The 17,390-nt window shown below is 41.4% G+C and overlaps 1 protein-coding gene across 3 annotated transcripts in view; it reads right to left on the reverse strand.

Moving 5' to 3' along the window:
- RANBP3 (RAN binding protein 3) overlaps window positions 1-17,390 on the reverse strand; it is a 199,178-nt gene that overhangs the window by 133,349 nt on the left and 48,439 nt on the right. For 2 of the 3 annotated variants that reach the window (XM_054013387.1, XM_054013386.1), the window contains exons 3-5: window positions 16,200-16,400; window positions 5,614-5,650; window positions 5,437-5,523 (exon numbers count right to left, since the gene is read on the reverse strand). In XM_054013387.1, coding sequence (XP_053869362.1) covers window positions 5,437-5,523; window positions 5,614-5,650; window positions 16,200-16,400 — 325 coding nt within the window. The remainder of the gene's footprint in view (window positions 1-5,436; window positions 5,524-5,613; window positions 5,651-16,199; window positions 16,401-17,390) is intronic. The other variant, XM_054013389.1, reaches the window with a different exon arrangement.

Genomic DNA, 17,390 nt, shown 5'->3' on the forward strand with positions numbered 1-17,390 from the left:
TGGCAGCAGGCTACTTGACTGGGATGGAATGCAAGACCCCGGCTGAGAGACTCATCTTGGTAAAAGCCAGGTTGAGTCTAAATCCCTATCAGGATTAGCATGGGGCTGCTGGAGTCGAATCATATCATATCTGGGTCACCCTGGGACTGCTGGAACATGGAGTCCTCGCAACCTCTGATTCTGTTAAAGAGTTTTTAATGTGAAGAGCACTGATGGCAAACACATCAAAGTTGGCTTCTCCAGACTTCTCTGAACGCTAGCAATAAGTAGTACTGATGATCTGGAGAGCCATTCAAATTAACTCCATCTTTGAGGAATTCAGGACACTCCTTATCTTCAAAGCAATAATAAAATGCCCATTGTGCCAATAATAAGCAAGTACTCTGGGCCAAGAATCCCCTCTGCTAGAGCTCTCCCTCCCAGGTATAATCTGTAATTTCTCATGACTTGTGGGATTTGGAGGTCCAGTCTTGGAGAAGATGTGATACTGGTCTGCACCAGGCAGGGAAGTCCTAATGTCATTATTCTGATTACTACAATATAGGGTATCTATTCAGTGTTTCTGAATTCACCACTGACAATGTCATACAAAAAACATTTGCTATCACCTGATCATGTACTCTGAGTACAGTTAAAACTGATGCTCAATGAGTAAAACAATCTGTGTCTGCCAAGCCTGTGGTGCTTGAGATCACGTGCGTCTCATCTTGCTGAGCCATGTGTGATACAGTTGCATGATTAAAGACCAGCTGGATCTTGTGATGCGGAATGATATTCTAACACCTCTCAAAAGATAGATCTGAGTAGTCAGTCCTTCCCATAGAGAAATGTGAACACACAGTCAGTGAAAGCCAACAAGTTACTACCCTCCAACAACTAACAATAGCGGACACTGACACCTCCAGTTAGGTGCCAGTCATAATGCTGATAAAGTTGATATGCTAGTTTATTCTGGAGTATCTTTTGGAGAGGGGAGAATGAACTAGCCAAGTGGCTGACATTCCCCAAATAATGAAAACATTAAGAACAGTCGCTGCCTTAAAGGGTAACTGCAAGGGCCAGGTTAGAATCACCATCATATGAATAAGAAATCCTACAAAGGCTAAATACCAAAATGTCTCACAGGGCATAGGTTCTCCTTAATTAAACTGGGGGGAGGGGAGTTGCTGTTACTCCATTTTAGTAGGATTTCAAATAAATGACAAACTCAATGAGGCAATGCCTCCAAGCAGTGTCTCTTCATTAATAGCCACCCGGGTGAATCATCTAAGAGCGAACGAGTTATAAATTTTACATGTCGTAGGACTGACCAGTGATGACTCCTTGTGAATTGATGCTCTATGTGCCCAAGAGACTATTGTGCCCCGTGCCAGTGACCATGGGTCTAGTGCCAAGCTTTCATCTTCAAATGTACTTCCATTTAATGGGCACTGTGATGAAGGTTACCAGCAGAGAGGTGCTCAGACAAAGCACAGCAAAGATTGAACCTAATCTTGCCTGGGGCTCAAATCTGAGTCAGCAGAATAGTTCTTCTGTCCGCCACTACCACATACACACTTCCCGCTGAAACATTAGAGACTGTCCACAACTTGAGAGGAGACACTGAATGGGATGGATCAGTGCTTTCATGCTTTGAAGAACTCAAATGTGAAATTGCAGATCTACTAACTATGGTTTAAGCAACAGAGGGTCCTGTGGCACCTTGAAGACTAACAGAAGTATTGGAGCATAAGCTTTCGTGGGTTAATGCCCACTTCATCAGACGCAAGATTCACCCACAAAAGCTTATGCCCCAATACTTCTTAGTCTTAAAGGTGCCACAGGACCCTCTGTTGCTTTTTACAGATTCAGACTAACACGGCTACCGCTCTGTTACTTAACTATGGTTTGTAACCTGTCCTTTAAATTGGCGTCTGTACCCAATGACTGGAAGATAGCTAATGTAACGCCAATATTTTAAAAGGGCTCTAGAGGTGATCCCGGCAATTACAGACATCAACTAATTTGCCCGGTAAGTCTAACATCAGTACCGGGCAAATTAGTTGAAACAATAGTAAAGAATAAAATTGTCAGGCACATAGAAGAACATAAATTGATGGGCAAAAGTCAACATAGTTTCTGTAACGGGAAATCGTGTCTTACTAATCTATTAAGAGTTCTTTGAAGGGGTCAACAAACATGTGGACAAGGGGGATCCAGTGGACGTAGTGTACTTAGATTTCCAGAAAGCCTTTGACAAGTTCCCTCACCAAAGGCTTTTATGTAAATTAAGTTGTCATGGGATAAGAGGGAAGATCTTTTCATGGATTGAGAACTGGTTAAAAGACAGGGAACAAAGGGTAGGAATAAATGGTAAATTTTCAGAATGGAGAGGGGTAACTAGTGGTGTTCCCCAAGGGTCAGTCCTAGGACCAATCCTATTCAACTTATTCATAAATGATCTGGAGAAAGGGGTAAAAAGTGAGGTGGCAAAGTTTGCAGATGATACTAAACTGCTCAAGATAGTGAAGACCAAAGCAGACTGTGAAGAACTTCAAAAAGATCTCACAAAACTCAGTGATTGGGCAACAAAATGGAAAATGAAATTTAATGTGGATAAATGTAAAGTAATGCACATTGGAAAAAATAACCCCAACTATACATATAATATGATGGGGGCTAATTTAGCTACAACGAATCAGGAAAAAGATCTTGGAGTCATCGTGGATAGTTCTCTGAAGACGTCCACGCAGTGTGCAGCGGCAGTCAAAAAAGCAAACAGGATGCTAGGAATCATTAAAAAGGGGATAGAGAATAAGATGGAGAATATCTTATTGCCCTTATATAAATCCATGGTACTCCCATATCTTGAATACTGCGTTCAGATGTGGTCTCCTCATCTCAAAAAAGATATACTGGCATTAGAAAAGGTTCAGAGAAGGGAAACTAAAATGATTAGGGGTTTGGAACGGGTCCCATATGAGGAGAGATTAAAGAGGCTAGGACTTTTCAGCTTGGAAAAGAGGAGACTAAGGGGGAATATGATAGTGGTATATAAAATCATGAGTGATGTGGAGAAAGTGAATAAGGAAAAGTTATTTACTTGTTCCCATAATATAAAAACTAGGGTCCACCAAATGAAATTAATGGGCAGAAGGTTTAAAACAAATACAAACAAGTTCTTCTTCACACAGCGCACAGTCAACTTCTGGAACTCCTTGCCTGAGGAGGTTGTGAAGGCTAGGACTATAACCGGGTTTAAAAGAGAACTGGATAAATTCATGGAGGTTAAGTCCATTAATGGCTATTAGCCAGGATGGGTAAGGAATGGTGTCCCTAGCCTCTGTTTGTCAGAGGGTGGTGATGGACAGCAGGAGAGAGCTCACTTGATCATTACCTGTTAGATTCACTCCCTGTAGGACACCTAGCATTGGCTACTGTCGGTAGACAGGATACTGGGCTGGATGGACCTTTGGTCTGACCCAGTACGGCCATCCTTATATTCGCATGTTCACGCTTTCCTCTTTCTTAGAAGAATGGCTGGTGTGCCATGCTCAGGGCCATACTGATGGCCACATTTGGGGTTGGGAAAATGTTTGCCCTCAGTTCAGACTGGCAGGGACCTTGGAGGGTTTCAACTTCCTCTGCAGCATGGGGCATAGTTCACCTGCTAGGATCATCTGGACATCATCATCTGGCCGTTGCAGGGACCTCAGGCATTGGTGGAAACCTTGGTCTCTCTCGTTCTCTTCACTGTTTAATCTGAGTCCTGGATATTTTAGACTAACTGAAGTTTTAGGGCTAAGAATAGGAACAACTGGGTGAATTTTAATGGCCTATGATCTAGAGAAGGGCAGACTAGGTTGTCTAATGGTCCCTTCTAGCCTTACACTGTATGAAACTAAACAGCTATCACCAAGGCTTTCAGGGAACCTACAACATGATTGATCCTTGATTGGGGTTCCTAGGTTCTGCTGTAGTACAGATAATTAACAGAGCCCCATCATGCAAGTACTGTACAGACAGAAAATAAAGAACTTACAGGCTAGATGTCAGACAGGACATGACAGTGGAGAATACAAACTGGGTGGAATAACAAGAAAAACAAATTAGCAAAAAAACTGAAGTCTCAGCTCATCTCTTGCGTAACTAATGCTAGCTGGCACTGATTTGGAAGCATCACAGAAGTAGACAGATTAAGGAGCAACTTGAGGGAAAATTTGGCAGCTTTACCATTTGTATTGGGGAGTGTGCCCCCCCCCCCCCCCCCCCAATGTATGGGGAACAGTGTAAGAGAGTTGGGTAGATGCTGGAGGGAGCAGTAGACAGGCAAGTGATGAAGATCACCTTCATCATGCCAGTGATGGCAAAGTCAACAGTTTGATAAGTTAATAGATCTGAAGGAAAGGGTGGGACTAAATGGTGAAGAGTCTTAAAAAGCAAGGATTCTGTTTGAAGCAGTGGAGGAGGTGGAGCCTGTAGAGAGGCACAGAGGGAGGTGATGTACCAGGAAGGTGAACCCAGTAGCAGCATTTTGAATAGACTTGAATAGAATGCTGTGGCTGGTTTCATGGCCAGAGAAGAGACTAGTAGTCAAGGCAGATGAAAATGCCTGAACAAGAGCCTTGATGGTCTAGACAGAAAGAAAAGGCTGAATCTTGGAAACTTTAGCAGCAAGACTTGGACACTGCCTGGAAGTGTGGATCGAGAGACAAAGATGAGTCAAAGATGACGCCCCAATTACAGGCCTAAGTGACGGTGTTATCCACAATGACAGAAATAATGATCCAAGGCCTGGAAACTTGCTTTACTGTGAGAAACTAAAAAAGGTCACTATTTATTTTATCTAAAGACTAGTTATGGGTTGGCTTGATAAGTCTATGAACAGTAGAAAATGTTTCAATAGATATAGTTTGTACTGTATCTAACAGACAAAGATATAACAAGATCCAATGGTTGGAAGCTTAAGCTAGACAAATTCAGACTAGAAATAAGATGCACTTTCTTTGAATCAAAATTGCATGTCTTTCTAAATGATTCTGTCTAGCTGAACCAGAAGTTATGGATTTGATGCAGGAATTACTGAGTGAAATTTTATGGTCTGTGTTATGCAAGAGGTCAGACTAGATGATCACAATAATCTTTCCTGGCCTTAATCTATGAATCTATGAGTAAAGAAAGTTGTTTAATATCCCTGCTTTGTCTACTGATTTAAGCCCACATTCCTCACTGTCTTGCTTCAGTTGTGGCAGTGATGTGGATGAGACTTAGGTTCATGAGTGAAGGCAGAGGCAAAAGCAGCACAATTTAAAGGAAAGAGGATCTGCTCGCCCTCCACTTTAGATAGTCTGTCCACAGCATGGAAGATGATGGCAGAACTGGAGAATTAGACAGAAACCAAGGAAGTACATCTTCTCTCTTATTTTCTTGCTGTAAAAGAATTAGAAAACCCTTTACCTGTCTGTGAAGGAGGGAACTGTGTTAAAGATGAAGTTCTTTCACGTTTTACAGGAGGACAGTAACTCCCATCCTCACGGTCAGATTCTGTAGAGATAAAGGATTTAAGAGATAAAACAGACAAAATTCTGATTAGACAGCAACTAGTGTTCTAAAATAACTAAAATACTTTCTTACCTTCTCCATCTTCTGGACTTGACCCATCTGCTGACCTCTGTAATCACAAGATAAGTTAAGATTTTATATCACAGACTAATAGAAAAAAATACCCCACTCTCTAGATAATCCCATATGCCTTAATTGTTGGGTTTGGACACTTTCTGCTATCACAGGTTGGTATTCAAACTGTAAAAACAGAGTAAATTATGTTCAAACATACTGGACATCAGACAGACTCTCACTTAACAGGATGTAAGCAAAAAGCACAAATGCGCAGTAATTAAGATGAATGGAAAGATTATTTTTTGTATGTCTTTTGTAACTAGCTGTATCTGAAAGTACACTCCCAAGTGCTAAGTACCTGATATAAGCTATGAAAATGTTCACTAAAGCAATTCTAGTATTTCTATATTTTGAAAGCCCACAACTGATGAATGTTTGTGTGTCTGACTGGCTCAGGAAATTAAAATAAGTTCTTGTTTAAACCCAAAAAATTCTAACTTCACTATAAGTGTGTAAACTTCTTGGGAGTTTATTCTAAATCACTAGTGCACAAATTCCTTAAATATAAATAAACAGACCACTCAACAGAAAGCAAAATTAGGTTTTTTTTAAGTGTTCAAAGAATTTTACAAGATGCAGTGCTACACGGTTGTCTCCACTGGTAGTGGATCAAAACTGAAACTAGTATAAGAAACCATGATTAAGGCTACGATTTAGTCATGGAGGTCATGGAAGTCACAGAATCCATGACTTCCAGCGACCTCTGTGAATTCAGCCTGTGGGGCTTGGGAGCTGCAGGATCCGCAGCCGCACATGGGGGCCAGGAGCTGCGGGATACCCCTGCCGCCTCTTGCAGCTCCTGGAGCTCCAACCTGCCACAGGTGGTGGGGGTACCCCACAGCTGCCAGAACTGTGGGGGCCCCCAGAGCTGTGCGGGGTGGGGGCCCCCAGAGCTCCCGGCCCCTGCAGCCAGCGGGGAACCCCTGGATCTGCAGGTGGGAGGAGTACCTCACTGCTCCCAGCCATGGGCTGCAGGGGACTCTGGAGCTCCAATAAACAACCCAGGTGGGGGCCCCCAGAGCTCCTGCCCCACTGCAGGCAGCGTGGGGACCTGCAGATCCCCATTTTGTCACAGATTTTTAGTAAAGGTCACAGATAGAAAAATTAACAGAAACCGTGATCTTTATTGCCCGTGACCTGTCCCTGAATTTTACTAAAAATAACCATGACAAAATCTTAGCTTCCAAGGGCAAGTATCCTTTACATTTAATATAAATCAATACACTTAAAAAAAAACTGCACTATTGACAATGATTAGATATTATCTACTTCATAGCTGTCCTTCTTAAGTAAAATTCTCAAGGTTTGAGAACTCTTTATTCTTTAAATTTCAGGAAAGAATCCTAGGTAATTATTTCTGAATATACACAGTTCCATATTTATCAGCCTTTTGATAGTGATATTTAATTTTATGAACCATGCTATCACAAGATCACAAACCAAAGTAATGGTTGCAAGTTGATATTATCAATCATGGTTGAAAATAACCTGTTTTCCCATTGAGAGGATGAAAGAGGACTATGCAATTCCATGACTGCCTCTTGGATCAACCACGCCTCGATCCCACAAAGGGTGAGGAAATTCTTGATTTAGTCATAAGTAGCACACAGAATCGGGTCCAAGAAGTGCATACAGCTGATTCGCTGGGTAACTGCGATCGTAATGTAATTAAAGTTCTTATCCTTGTAGGGGGAAAAATACCAAAGAAACCCACCACAGTTGCATTTAACTTCAAAAAGGACTACACAAAAATGATGCTAGTTATATGGAAATTAAAAGTCACAAGAGTGAAATGTATGCCGGCTGCATAGAAACTTTTTAAAAACACTATAACAGAGGCTCAAACTATATGTATACTCCAAATTAAAAAAAACAGCAAAACGACAATCACTAGCAGAGTTAAAGAGGGAGATAGGGACAAAAAGACATCTTTTAAAAATTGGAAGTCAGATTCTACTGAGGAAAATAGAAAGGAACAAACTCTGGCAAGTCAAGTGTAAAAGTATAACTAGGTAGACCATAAAATAACAATTTGATGAACAGCTAGCAAAAGACAAAAAAAGAGCAAAAAAAAAGTTTTTTATTTTTTAAGTATCAAGGGGTAGCCGTGTTAGTCTGTATCTACAAAAACAACAAGGAGTCTGGTGGCACCTTAAAGACTAACAGATTTATTTGGGCATAAGCTTTCGTGAGTAAAAACCTCACTTCTTCGGATGCATCCCTTCTTCGGATGCTTATGCCCAAATAAATCTGTTAGTCTTTAAGGTGCCACCAGACTCCTTTGTTATTTTTTAAGTACACCAGAAGCAGGAAGCCTGCCAAACAATCAGTGGGGCCATTCGATTGAGTGCTAAAGGAGCACTCAAAGACAACAAGAACATTGGGGAGAAGCTAAATAAATTCTTTACATCAGTCTTCACTGCAGAGGATGAGAAAGAGTTCTACACCTAAGCCATTCTTTTTAGGTAACAAATCTGAGGAATTGTCCCAGATTGAGGCATCAATAGAGGAGATTTTGAGGAAAAAACTGAAACAATAAGTCAGCAGGACCAGGTAGTATGAACCCAAGAGTTCTGAAGGAACTCAAATATGAAGTTGCAAAACTACTAACTGTGGTATGTAACCTACTACTTAAATGAGCCTCTGTCCCCGATGACAAGAGAATAGCTAATGTTACACCAATTTTTTTTTAAAAGGCTCTAGAGGCAATCCTGGCAATTATAGGCTAGTGTGCCTAACTTCAGTGCCAGGCAAATTGTTGAAACTATAGTAAAGAACAGAATTATCAGACATATAAAGGAACACAGTATGTTGAGGAACAGTCAGCCTGGCTTTTGTATAGGGAAATCATGCCTAAACCTCTGACTGAGAAAAGCTGGACTGGATATCGGGATGGATTACTCAATAATTGCCCTGTTCTGTTCATTCCCTCTAAAGCATCTGGCACCAGCCACTGCCGGAAGACAGTATACTGAGCTTGATGGACCATTTGTCTGACCAAGTATAGATATTCTGCGTGCACTTACGATTGGTTTAGTCAATATATCCTAATCCAACTCCTAAACAGAATCATAGAATCACAAGGTTAGAAGAGACTGCAAGGGTCATCTAGTCTAACCCCCTGCCAAGATGCAGGATTGGTTGTGTCTAAACCATCCAAGACAGATGACTATCCAGTCTCATCTTGAAAACCTCCAGTGAAGGAGCTTCCACAACCTTCTGAGGCAGGCTGTTCCATTTCCTACTGTTCTTACAGTTAGAAAGTTTTTCCTGAGATTTAATCTAAATCTGCTCTGCTGTAGTTTGAACCTACTGCTAAATCTGTAGCTGAAAGAAATTAGATGGAAATAAGGAGATGCTCTTCTAATGTATGTGCACGTGACCCTTTTTCTATTTTCCCTTTATCACCAGTGATTTAAAGAGTTCCCCATTAGTGGGAATCTTTAATACAGCAAGAGGAGAGAATGTTTAACATAGGTTTTTACAATCATGTAATCGCAAACCAACACATAAGCAGGTTGATAGCATCCCTTTAAATCAATGGGAATCCTTCCACTGACTTCAAAGGCGCCAGGATAATTTCCTTACAAAGTTATTGTTCCAATGATAATATTATACATATTGTAGTTTGAAGGGCTGGTTCAGACACATGGGAGATCAGAAAACATAATGTGGTGCAGTCTAAACATTTTATTGGCTTGAATGACCACATTACTCATTGAAGTCCTTGTCATTTGTGAGTTATGCAGGTTATCCCAAGCAAGCATCAATAAAACAATGCTCAACTGCTACATTCTGTGGGTGAAGTGTATTAATATTAGGAAGCCTTATCAGTAGGGCCTTACCAATTTCACGGCTCTGAAAAACATGTAATGGACCCTGAAATAAGCCCTCCCCATGAAATTCTGATCTCTCCCATGCTGCTGGGAGTGCCCCAGCCGGGGCCCCTAGCTGCAAGTCCCCGCCGGGCTGGGAGGACAGGACTTGCCCTTCCTCTGCACGGCTGCTCGGGGTGCGGTGGGGGGGAATCAGAACCACCTCCGGGTACCTTTTGGGTTGGGACCCCCAACTGTTACAACACTGTGAAATTTCAGATGTAAACATCTGAAAATGTGAAGTTGATCAATTAAAAAAAACCCTGGCCGTGAAATTGATCAAATTGGACCGTGAATTTGGTAGGGCCCTACTCATCAGACATCTATGCAGAGGAAAGAGCTATATATCCACTGCCTCAGAATGAATTCTATGCATCTTAGACCAAAACCTTTACAGATTAAGTCAAGATAAAAAGCATGCATGCCAAATTTGCTAGTGGCTGCTGATGCTGCCAATATCAGTTAAAAAGACAGTGGTTTCAAGAAACAGAAAAAGGAAAATCTCTCATGTGCTATTTTTTTTCCTACTTAGCATGCCCATTGATATGAATGCCTCAGTTTCTCCCCCGCAGCAGAATCCAGAGATAGTTCAGAGCTGTCAATCAGGGCTCAGACAGGAAAGCACCAACCACCAATAATTCCAGACTGAAAAACTTTCCAAGCTGTAATTTATGTTAGCAAACCTATGTTAAATATCAGCAATTTCCACTAACCCTAACAACTAAGATATAACTAGCAGCGCAACAAAATCATACAAGGGTGAGAAAATACGATAAGCATAAGAAAAATTCAACTTGAGTAATTAAATTCAGACTGCTTAAAAATTTCCTCTACAGTTCTAGCTGGAGGAAGTATGATTCCCTTCTTGTCCCAAACTGTTGAGTAGTGTTGGTGTGCACTGTTAAACAATTGCTGTATTTTAGTGGTGGATGAAATGACCCTGATGAAGAACTTGCTTAAGCATTTTGGAATCCTTTATTATGGGCAGTGCTGGTACCACTGCTTAAAGTTGCATGACACTTCCCATTATAAGACCCTCTTTTCAGTTGCCTATAACTTTGCCAAACTAACTATTTGGGCTTAAATTTTCCATGCTGTGAGTCTGCCTCAGGCTAAATTGTTCTGCAAAGTTTCAGCCAAAACGGTTGGCCATTTCCAAGAACAAAGCTAGAGAAAAATACTTTTTTCCCCTGCTAAATTCCTGGTCACCTCCTTTCTTTGGAAAACTCTAGGGCCCCCATGCTTTGGAGCAAGGACTTGAAATTGGTGAGCTGCATGTCAGTAATGTGCCTTTTGCCACCTTCTGTAAAAATTCACCCACATTTTTAAAAAAATCCCAGCTTGCACATGCTCAGTAGAGACTTGCTAGAGCTTAACAGCTAAAATCACCGAGTCTGTCCTCACTGAGCATGTCTGAGCCTTTCACAGCTCTTAGTGCTGATTAGATAATGCATGCACCATCCCCACAAAATGAGTGAGCATCCTCCATCCCTGGGCTATAGGGGCAGAGCTGGACTTTCCCTGTAATGGCTACTCTGGTCTGGGGCCAGACCACGCACCAGAACAGAAAGCAGGGAACCAGTTTCTCCTGTGCTCTCCATGTCTTCCCTGCTGATACCCAGTCAGCATGGAGGAGGAGGACACGGGATTTGAATGCAGAGGGGACAACAGCTGGACCTAAGGCAGTACAGAGGAGGACTGGGGAACAGACTGGGACAAGGAGCCTGCAGGGATGGAGACTGGGACTGAATGCTAGTAGGTGGCAGCAACTAGGAATGGCTTGGCAAGGAAACTAGGTCTGGGAGCCACTGAGGAAAATGGACAGGGGGAGACCTAAGGGAACCAGTTGGAGAGGATAGGGAGACATTTCACAAGGAGCCATAGGGAGAACCAGGACTTGCTGGGCAAAGAGACTAGATCAAGGAGGACCCAGATTGGGTCAGAAGCCTAGGGAGGAGAACTTGTAACCAATTGGGTCAGAGAGAGATCAGGAAGGGAAATGGGACAGTATATCATGTAATCAAAGACTATCAAAATGCATATGCAAAAGGAGGACAAATTAAGATTGCACAGACCACTTTAATTCTGGTATTTCTCAGCTTCTGAGTGCTTGACTTTGCAACATTAACCTAATATTTATTTAAAGGTAATTTAAGGCATCATCGTGACTAAAGTTTCTGCTCTAAGTGTGCCAATACTTAGACCCACTGAATTTCTACAACTCAGGAATCAGAGTCTTCCATAGTGTAAGGCCAGACGGGACCATTATGATCATCTAACCTGATCTCCTGCATAACACAGGCCACAGAACCTCACTCTGTAATTTCTGCATCAAGCCCAAAACTTTTCTTTTAAGAAAGACATCCAGTCTTAAAAGACTAAATGATGGGGAACTCACCACGTCCCTATGATAAATTTTCAACAACGATGGTAATTAACATCTTATTTCTAGTGTAAATTTGTCTACTTTCAGCCTCCAACAACTGGACCTTTTTTCCTGCTAGATTAAAGAGCCCTCTTACTATCAGAAATATCTTCCCCATGCAGACCATGATCAAGTCACCTCTTAATCTTCTCTTGAATAAATTAAACATTGAACTTCTTAAGTCTCTCACCATAAGGTGAGTTTTCCAGACTTTGAGTCATTCTTATAGTTCTTGAAGAATATTCCTAGGATCAGGTACTCTCTCTCCCAAAAATAGTGCCTGAATCTAATCCAATATTTAGAATACACTTGAGAAGTCAATTTCCTCCTTTTGTCAAATACAGCATGGTATGATTGAGGAGTCAAGTTACTCAGGAACCTCACTTCAATAGCTAGGTAATTGTATATAGTCCAGGTACTCTATGGCAGGCTGAAACTCAATTCTGTCTCAGTTTAATTTAAATTAGAGAATAAGTGTTTTAAAATTAAATATATAAATACAATCTATGCAGTAGTGTCCTAATGTTGTTTATTTTGATGGTAAATTCTATTTTACATTCTCCACACATTCAAGTTTTCAGTATCTCAGATTTCTGTACTGACAAGACAGCTGCATTGCAGAAGCTGTAAGGAGAAGCTGTAGTGTTTGGCAAGTGGGATAGGGACAGTTGCCACTTTTGGGGGCATAGGAAGCAGTTTGCGGGCATGTGAAATTAGCTGGATGTTTTTGCTACCATTATGAGTGACACAGTTATCAATGTTGACATTTCAATTGCAGTCTTTAGATTTTAGATCTTTCACTCTAGTGATATGACTAGCAAAATTCACAGCTATTTTCTTGGGCTACCTACAAACTCAGAAGACACCATTTCATTGGTTTACACAGTTACATTAGCAAGGTTTCCTTCACAAACGTGAGGGCTAGAAACAAGCCTTTAATTTAAAGCTTAGATACTTGAGAGCAATTCTGTAGCAAAGGGTGAATTCCACAGCAAATTCTACACCTACAGAATTGCAGACCACATAGGGACCAGGATAAAGTTTTCCAGGTCCTGATGTTTCAAAGGATTCAGACAGTACATCTGAATGCCTTGTCATCTTTGAAACTGGACAGTGCTTAAAGGCTTCACCTGTTGTATTAGCCTCCAGTTAGCAAAAGTCTGAAAAAAATGAAACCACCCCTTCCTGCTGTGAGGAGCTTTCCTCTCCTCCTTCACAGCATCCTGGCTGCTGCATCTCTCCACTAATTTAGCCTCTCCCCCAACCTTCTCCCCAAATGCTTTCTCAAACAGAAGCATCATATTGACAAGTTTATTGACAGTTTCATTGCTGCCCAGAATCTTAATTTTACTTTGCTGCTGGTTGAAAAACAGAAGCAGCTGCAGAGGCAGTGGGCTGTCACATGTTTACAGAGTCAGGAAGACAACAGAACATTAATATACATTCATTCAACACCTGGAATGTTATCTTCATAAGCATAAGAGTTCTGTCACCCCTTATACACAGTAACCTGAAATTCTGCAAAAATTTAAGAGAACTGGGGCTTCCCATTCACCAATGATAAGTGGGTGAGAGGATTTGTTTTAAGACCAAAGAGTTAGACTGTGCTTTTTGGGGGCTGTGTCCTATTCTGTGTTTTGCAAAGCACAATGAACATTTATCGTAGTACATAAATAACAAACAATACTGAGGACCATCATGGTGACTCAAAAGTCTCTCCATACCAATATATGAAATTAGAGGAAAAGGAAAGCAGCAGCCAATCATATGAAATGGCATCTACACAAAGCACTTCAATTTCTTCCCTGATGAAGAACAGAACCTTGGATTACTTCATTTCAGAGGTCATTTGTGGTAAATTAAATAAAATGGTATTCATTAATGTTTCCCTACACAGATGCCATTCGTTCTGTATCATCCTTCTGCTCAGTCAATTCACCTGAGTGTCTTTCTCCTGTAAAATGCATGGCCTGAAGAGACAGCAGATTCTCTTCAATACACACAAACTCTGTCACTTCTTCTTTCTTTGTCCATTGTGTCCTTAAATTCCATATTTGTTTACATACATCATTGCTAAAGGGTCATGGCAAAACAAGCAGAATGTAGGGCTTGTCTACATTGGCACTTCACAGTACTGCAACTTTCTCGCTCAGGAGTGTGAAAAAACACCCCCATGAGCGCAGCAAGTTTCAGCGCTGTAAAGCACCAGTGTAAACAGTCCCCCAGCGCTGGGAGCTACACTTCTCGTGAAGGTGGGGTTTTTTAGTGTGCTGGGAGAGAGCTCTCCCAGTGCTCTGCCATGACTACACAAGCCATGTTAAAGCGCTGCCTTGCCAGTGTAGATTAGCCCTTAGATACATTCTCCTAGCTGGAGTTGAGCTTACATAGCTAGTTACCATGCCACATGCCCTGCAGCCTCAGGTGCAGAGGGTGGGAAGGAGAGACCTGAGCACACTATCCTCCAGCTAAATTCAGCTGGCAGATGATCCCTTGGGCACTATCACAAACTGGTGCAGATTAGAGCAGCCTCTGGTGTACACTAACCTGAGCCAGACGACTAGCAGAAAATCAAGGAACTGTAACCAGCTCTCAAAGCCCTCCATCCCCATGATACCAAGGGTAAACTTGACAAACAGGGAACCTAGCCCATGTCTGTCTGTCTCTACAGGTAATAGTAGTGCTAGGTGCACTGCCAGATCAACATTACTTACAATTCCTCCAGGTCTAGAATTAGCCTTACTTCATCAGCCTTCTTGGGGACATGAATGATGAATTATGTTCTGAAAGCCTATGATGGAACCAGGAATTTAGTGATATCAGCACTCAGAAGATGCACAGAAAAAAGTTAGGAGTTCTGTAGTATATTTTGAGGCAAGAGATTAATTGTATCTTGTTCTAGGAATCAAGAGGAATCCTGAGAGTATTTGATAGAACCTACTTCCAGAAGTCAATTATTGGCCATTGCTGAATGTCATTCTCCCCCACAGAAGTGAGTAAATAGCTCCCATCCTCCTGAGGGTTCTTTGAAAGCTCTGATGATAGTCACAAAGGACAATTAGCCGTCAGAGTCCGCTTGGAAACCCAACTCCTGTATGATCTCTCTTCCAGATGCTGACTCCAAAGACTGTTCTTGCATGTCCAGAATCTATTCAAACTCTGGGTTAACTAGCCTGACAATAGGACTACTTAGATTTTATAAAGAACTTGAACTCTAAGAAAGCATTGTTATCTGTCAAACTCTATTTTCTTTTCTTTAGGCTTCACTTTCTTGAAGGGCTGTCCAAAGAATCTTTTCCTGGCCAATTTAGAAGATACTAGCAACTATTTCATTTGGATATCAGCTTTCCATTGTCTCAGTCAATGATATTTAGCAATTGTATTTGAACATACAGCCCTCTGCATTTCCACAGATGCATCTCATAAAAAGCTTTACAGAGACTCTCTCTTATGAAGGACTTTTCAGTTTTGTCCAGATTGGTGTACTGTCCTTTGTCTCCAAGCACTATACTGTAACAGCTTTGACAGAACACATGGTAATACCAGTCTCTCCATTTGATCTTTCTGAAAATAGTCTCTCCTTCTCTGCAAGGATCACAGTCTTTAGCCAACAAAGCCACAACTTTACGTACCTTTGGAAACTGAATTTAAAAAGTTTTTTTTCAAATCTAGAGTTTCACTCTTCTGCCTGCATTAGGAAATTCTCTTTCAGCTTCTAAATTACATCCTCTAAAACGAAGGAATGACATGCTCCTGTTTGAATCCAGGGGAACAAGAGCTCTTTAGCTCTTCTGGCTTTGTTGTATTGGAGGATTATGACCTAGAGTCAGAAAAATCCTCTTCTTCTTTTAAAGATGAACTGGACAATAGCTACTTCCATTGCTTTTTAGATTATTGTGAACTACCTACCTACCATCACCACCCCACCTCCCCTTCTGGCTTGTGAGAATTCTTGCTCCTGGAATCACTGCATCTATTTCTACCCTTTGAAGAAATTTTTGATAAAGGACAGGTGTCTTAAAACTCTCCCTGTTAAAAGGGTCCCATTATAGAAGAACTTCTATTTCTACCAACTGAACTACTGGCTTTGGAAGTCGTAATACAGGAGCTGGGAAAACTATTAACAATGAGACTTATTACCTCAAGTTAACAGCAATCACTTAACCCCGTTAGGGAAATGGACAGAATTTAAAAAAAAATTGAATCCCCTCAGCAGCAGAAGTACTGGGTAGGTTCGCACTTACCCCTGCCAGTTCTTGTTGAATAGGAGCAAGCTGGGCTTCAGAAGCAGGAATCAGAGTACTGACTGAGGCAACAGCGGGAGCAGGAAGCTCAAAGTCGCGCTCACCAGCTGATTCTGTGTGACCCATACCACCGTGGGGGGACTCAGCCTCTCCCTGTGGGTCCTCGCCTGAATCCGACAAACCTTTTTGCTCTGCAGGGGACTGGGAGCAAAAAAGACAATGTCCCTTCAATGCAAGGCTGCAACATGATGGAGCAGTTGTCCAAGTGACAGGATTTACTAATCCTTTTTTACCTTCAAAATTTTCGTGATCTGGCAGAAGTTGCTCCAATGAAAGATAGCATAAAACAGGTAAGAACCTGTAACTGAATTAGCCCCCATCAAATAAGCATCAGATGGAGCACAAACTTTAAAAAGGCAGCCAGAACTACTAGTGCCCCCTAACCAAAACCGCTTTTCTGCCAGCCCCAACATCCCCAACCATAGGGTTATTGGGGTTTAGTTTCTCCCTTTGTTGAGCCTTGATTGACAGCTTCTATCTGCCTAGTGGGAACAACTCAGAGAAACAATTAGCAAACAGACAATTGCTGGAAATAATGGATTATTCCACTGTTACAGGCCATGCAGCTTAAGAGTAGTGTTTGTTGGTTTTTAAACGTAATATATCAATAATCGCAAAACAAACACTTTTGTGTTCATGTATCAATGCATTCTCTGAAAAACACAGTGGCAGAGAGTCTCTCCTTTCTGTATATTTTTGAATTTACATTAAATTATGTTACATCATTACTCGAGGGAAAAGGATCTTATTGTTAGGAAATCTGAGTTCAGTTCCCACCTCTGCCACGGATTCCCTGAATGATCTTGGTCAAATCACTTAATTTTCCTGTGTCACAGATCTCCATCTATAGAGCAACAAAATTTCCCAAGCAATGCAAAGATTTGAGATTTTGTTAGGGTAGATGTATCCATGGCTGGATCTCTCTTACAAAGCAGTCAACAGAAGAGAAGAGGTCGACAAACTCTTGCTCTAGACCAAGTGTATCTAATAAGAAACTACCACCATTACCATGTTATATTTAAACAGCACCTTACATCCTTTAGAATTCAAAGCCCTTCACAAACATCAGATGATACATAAATACATGATCATTTCATCCACCACTGAAATGCAGCCACCTTCCAGGTGAAA

This window comes from Malaclemys terrapin, chromosome 24, assembly GCF_027887155.1.
Source record: "Malaclemys terrapin pileata isolate rMalTer1 chromosome 24, rMalTer1.hap1, whole genome shotgun sequence".
Classification (NCBI taxonomy): Eukaryota; Metazoa; Chordata; order Testudines; family Emydidae; genus Malaclemys; species Malaclemys terrapin.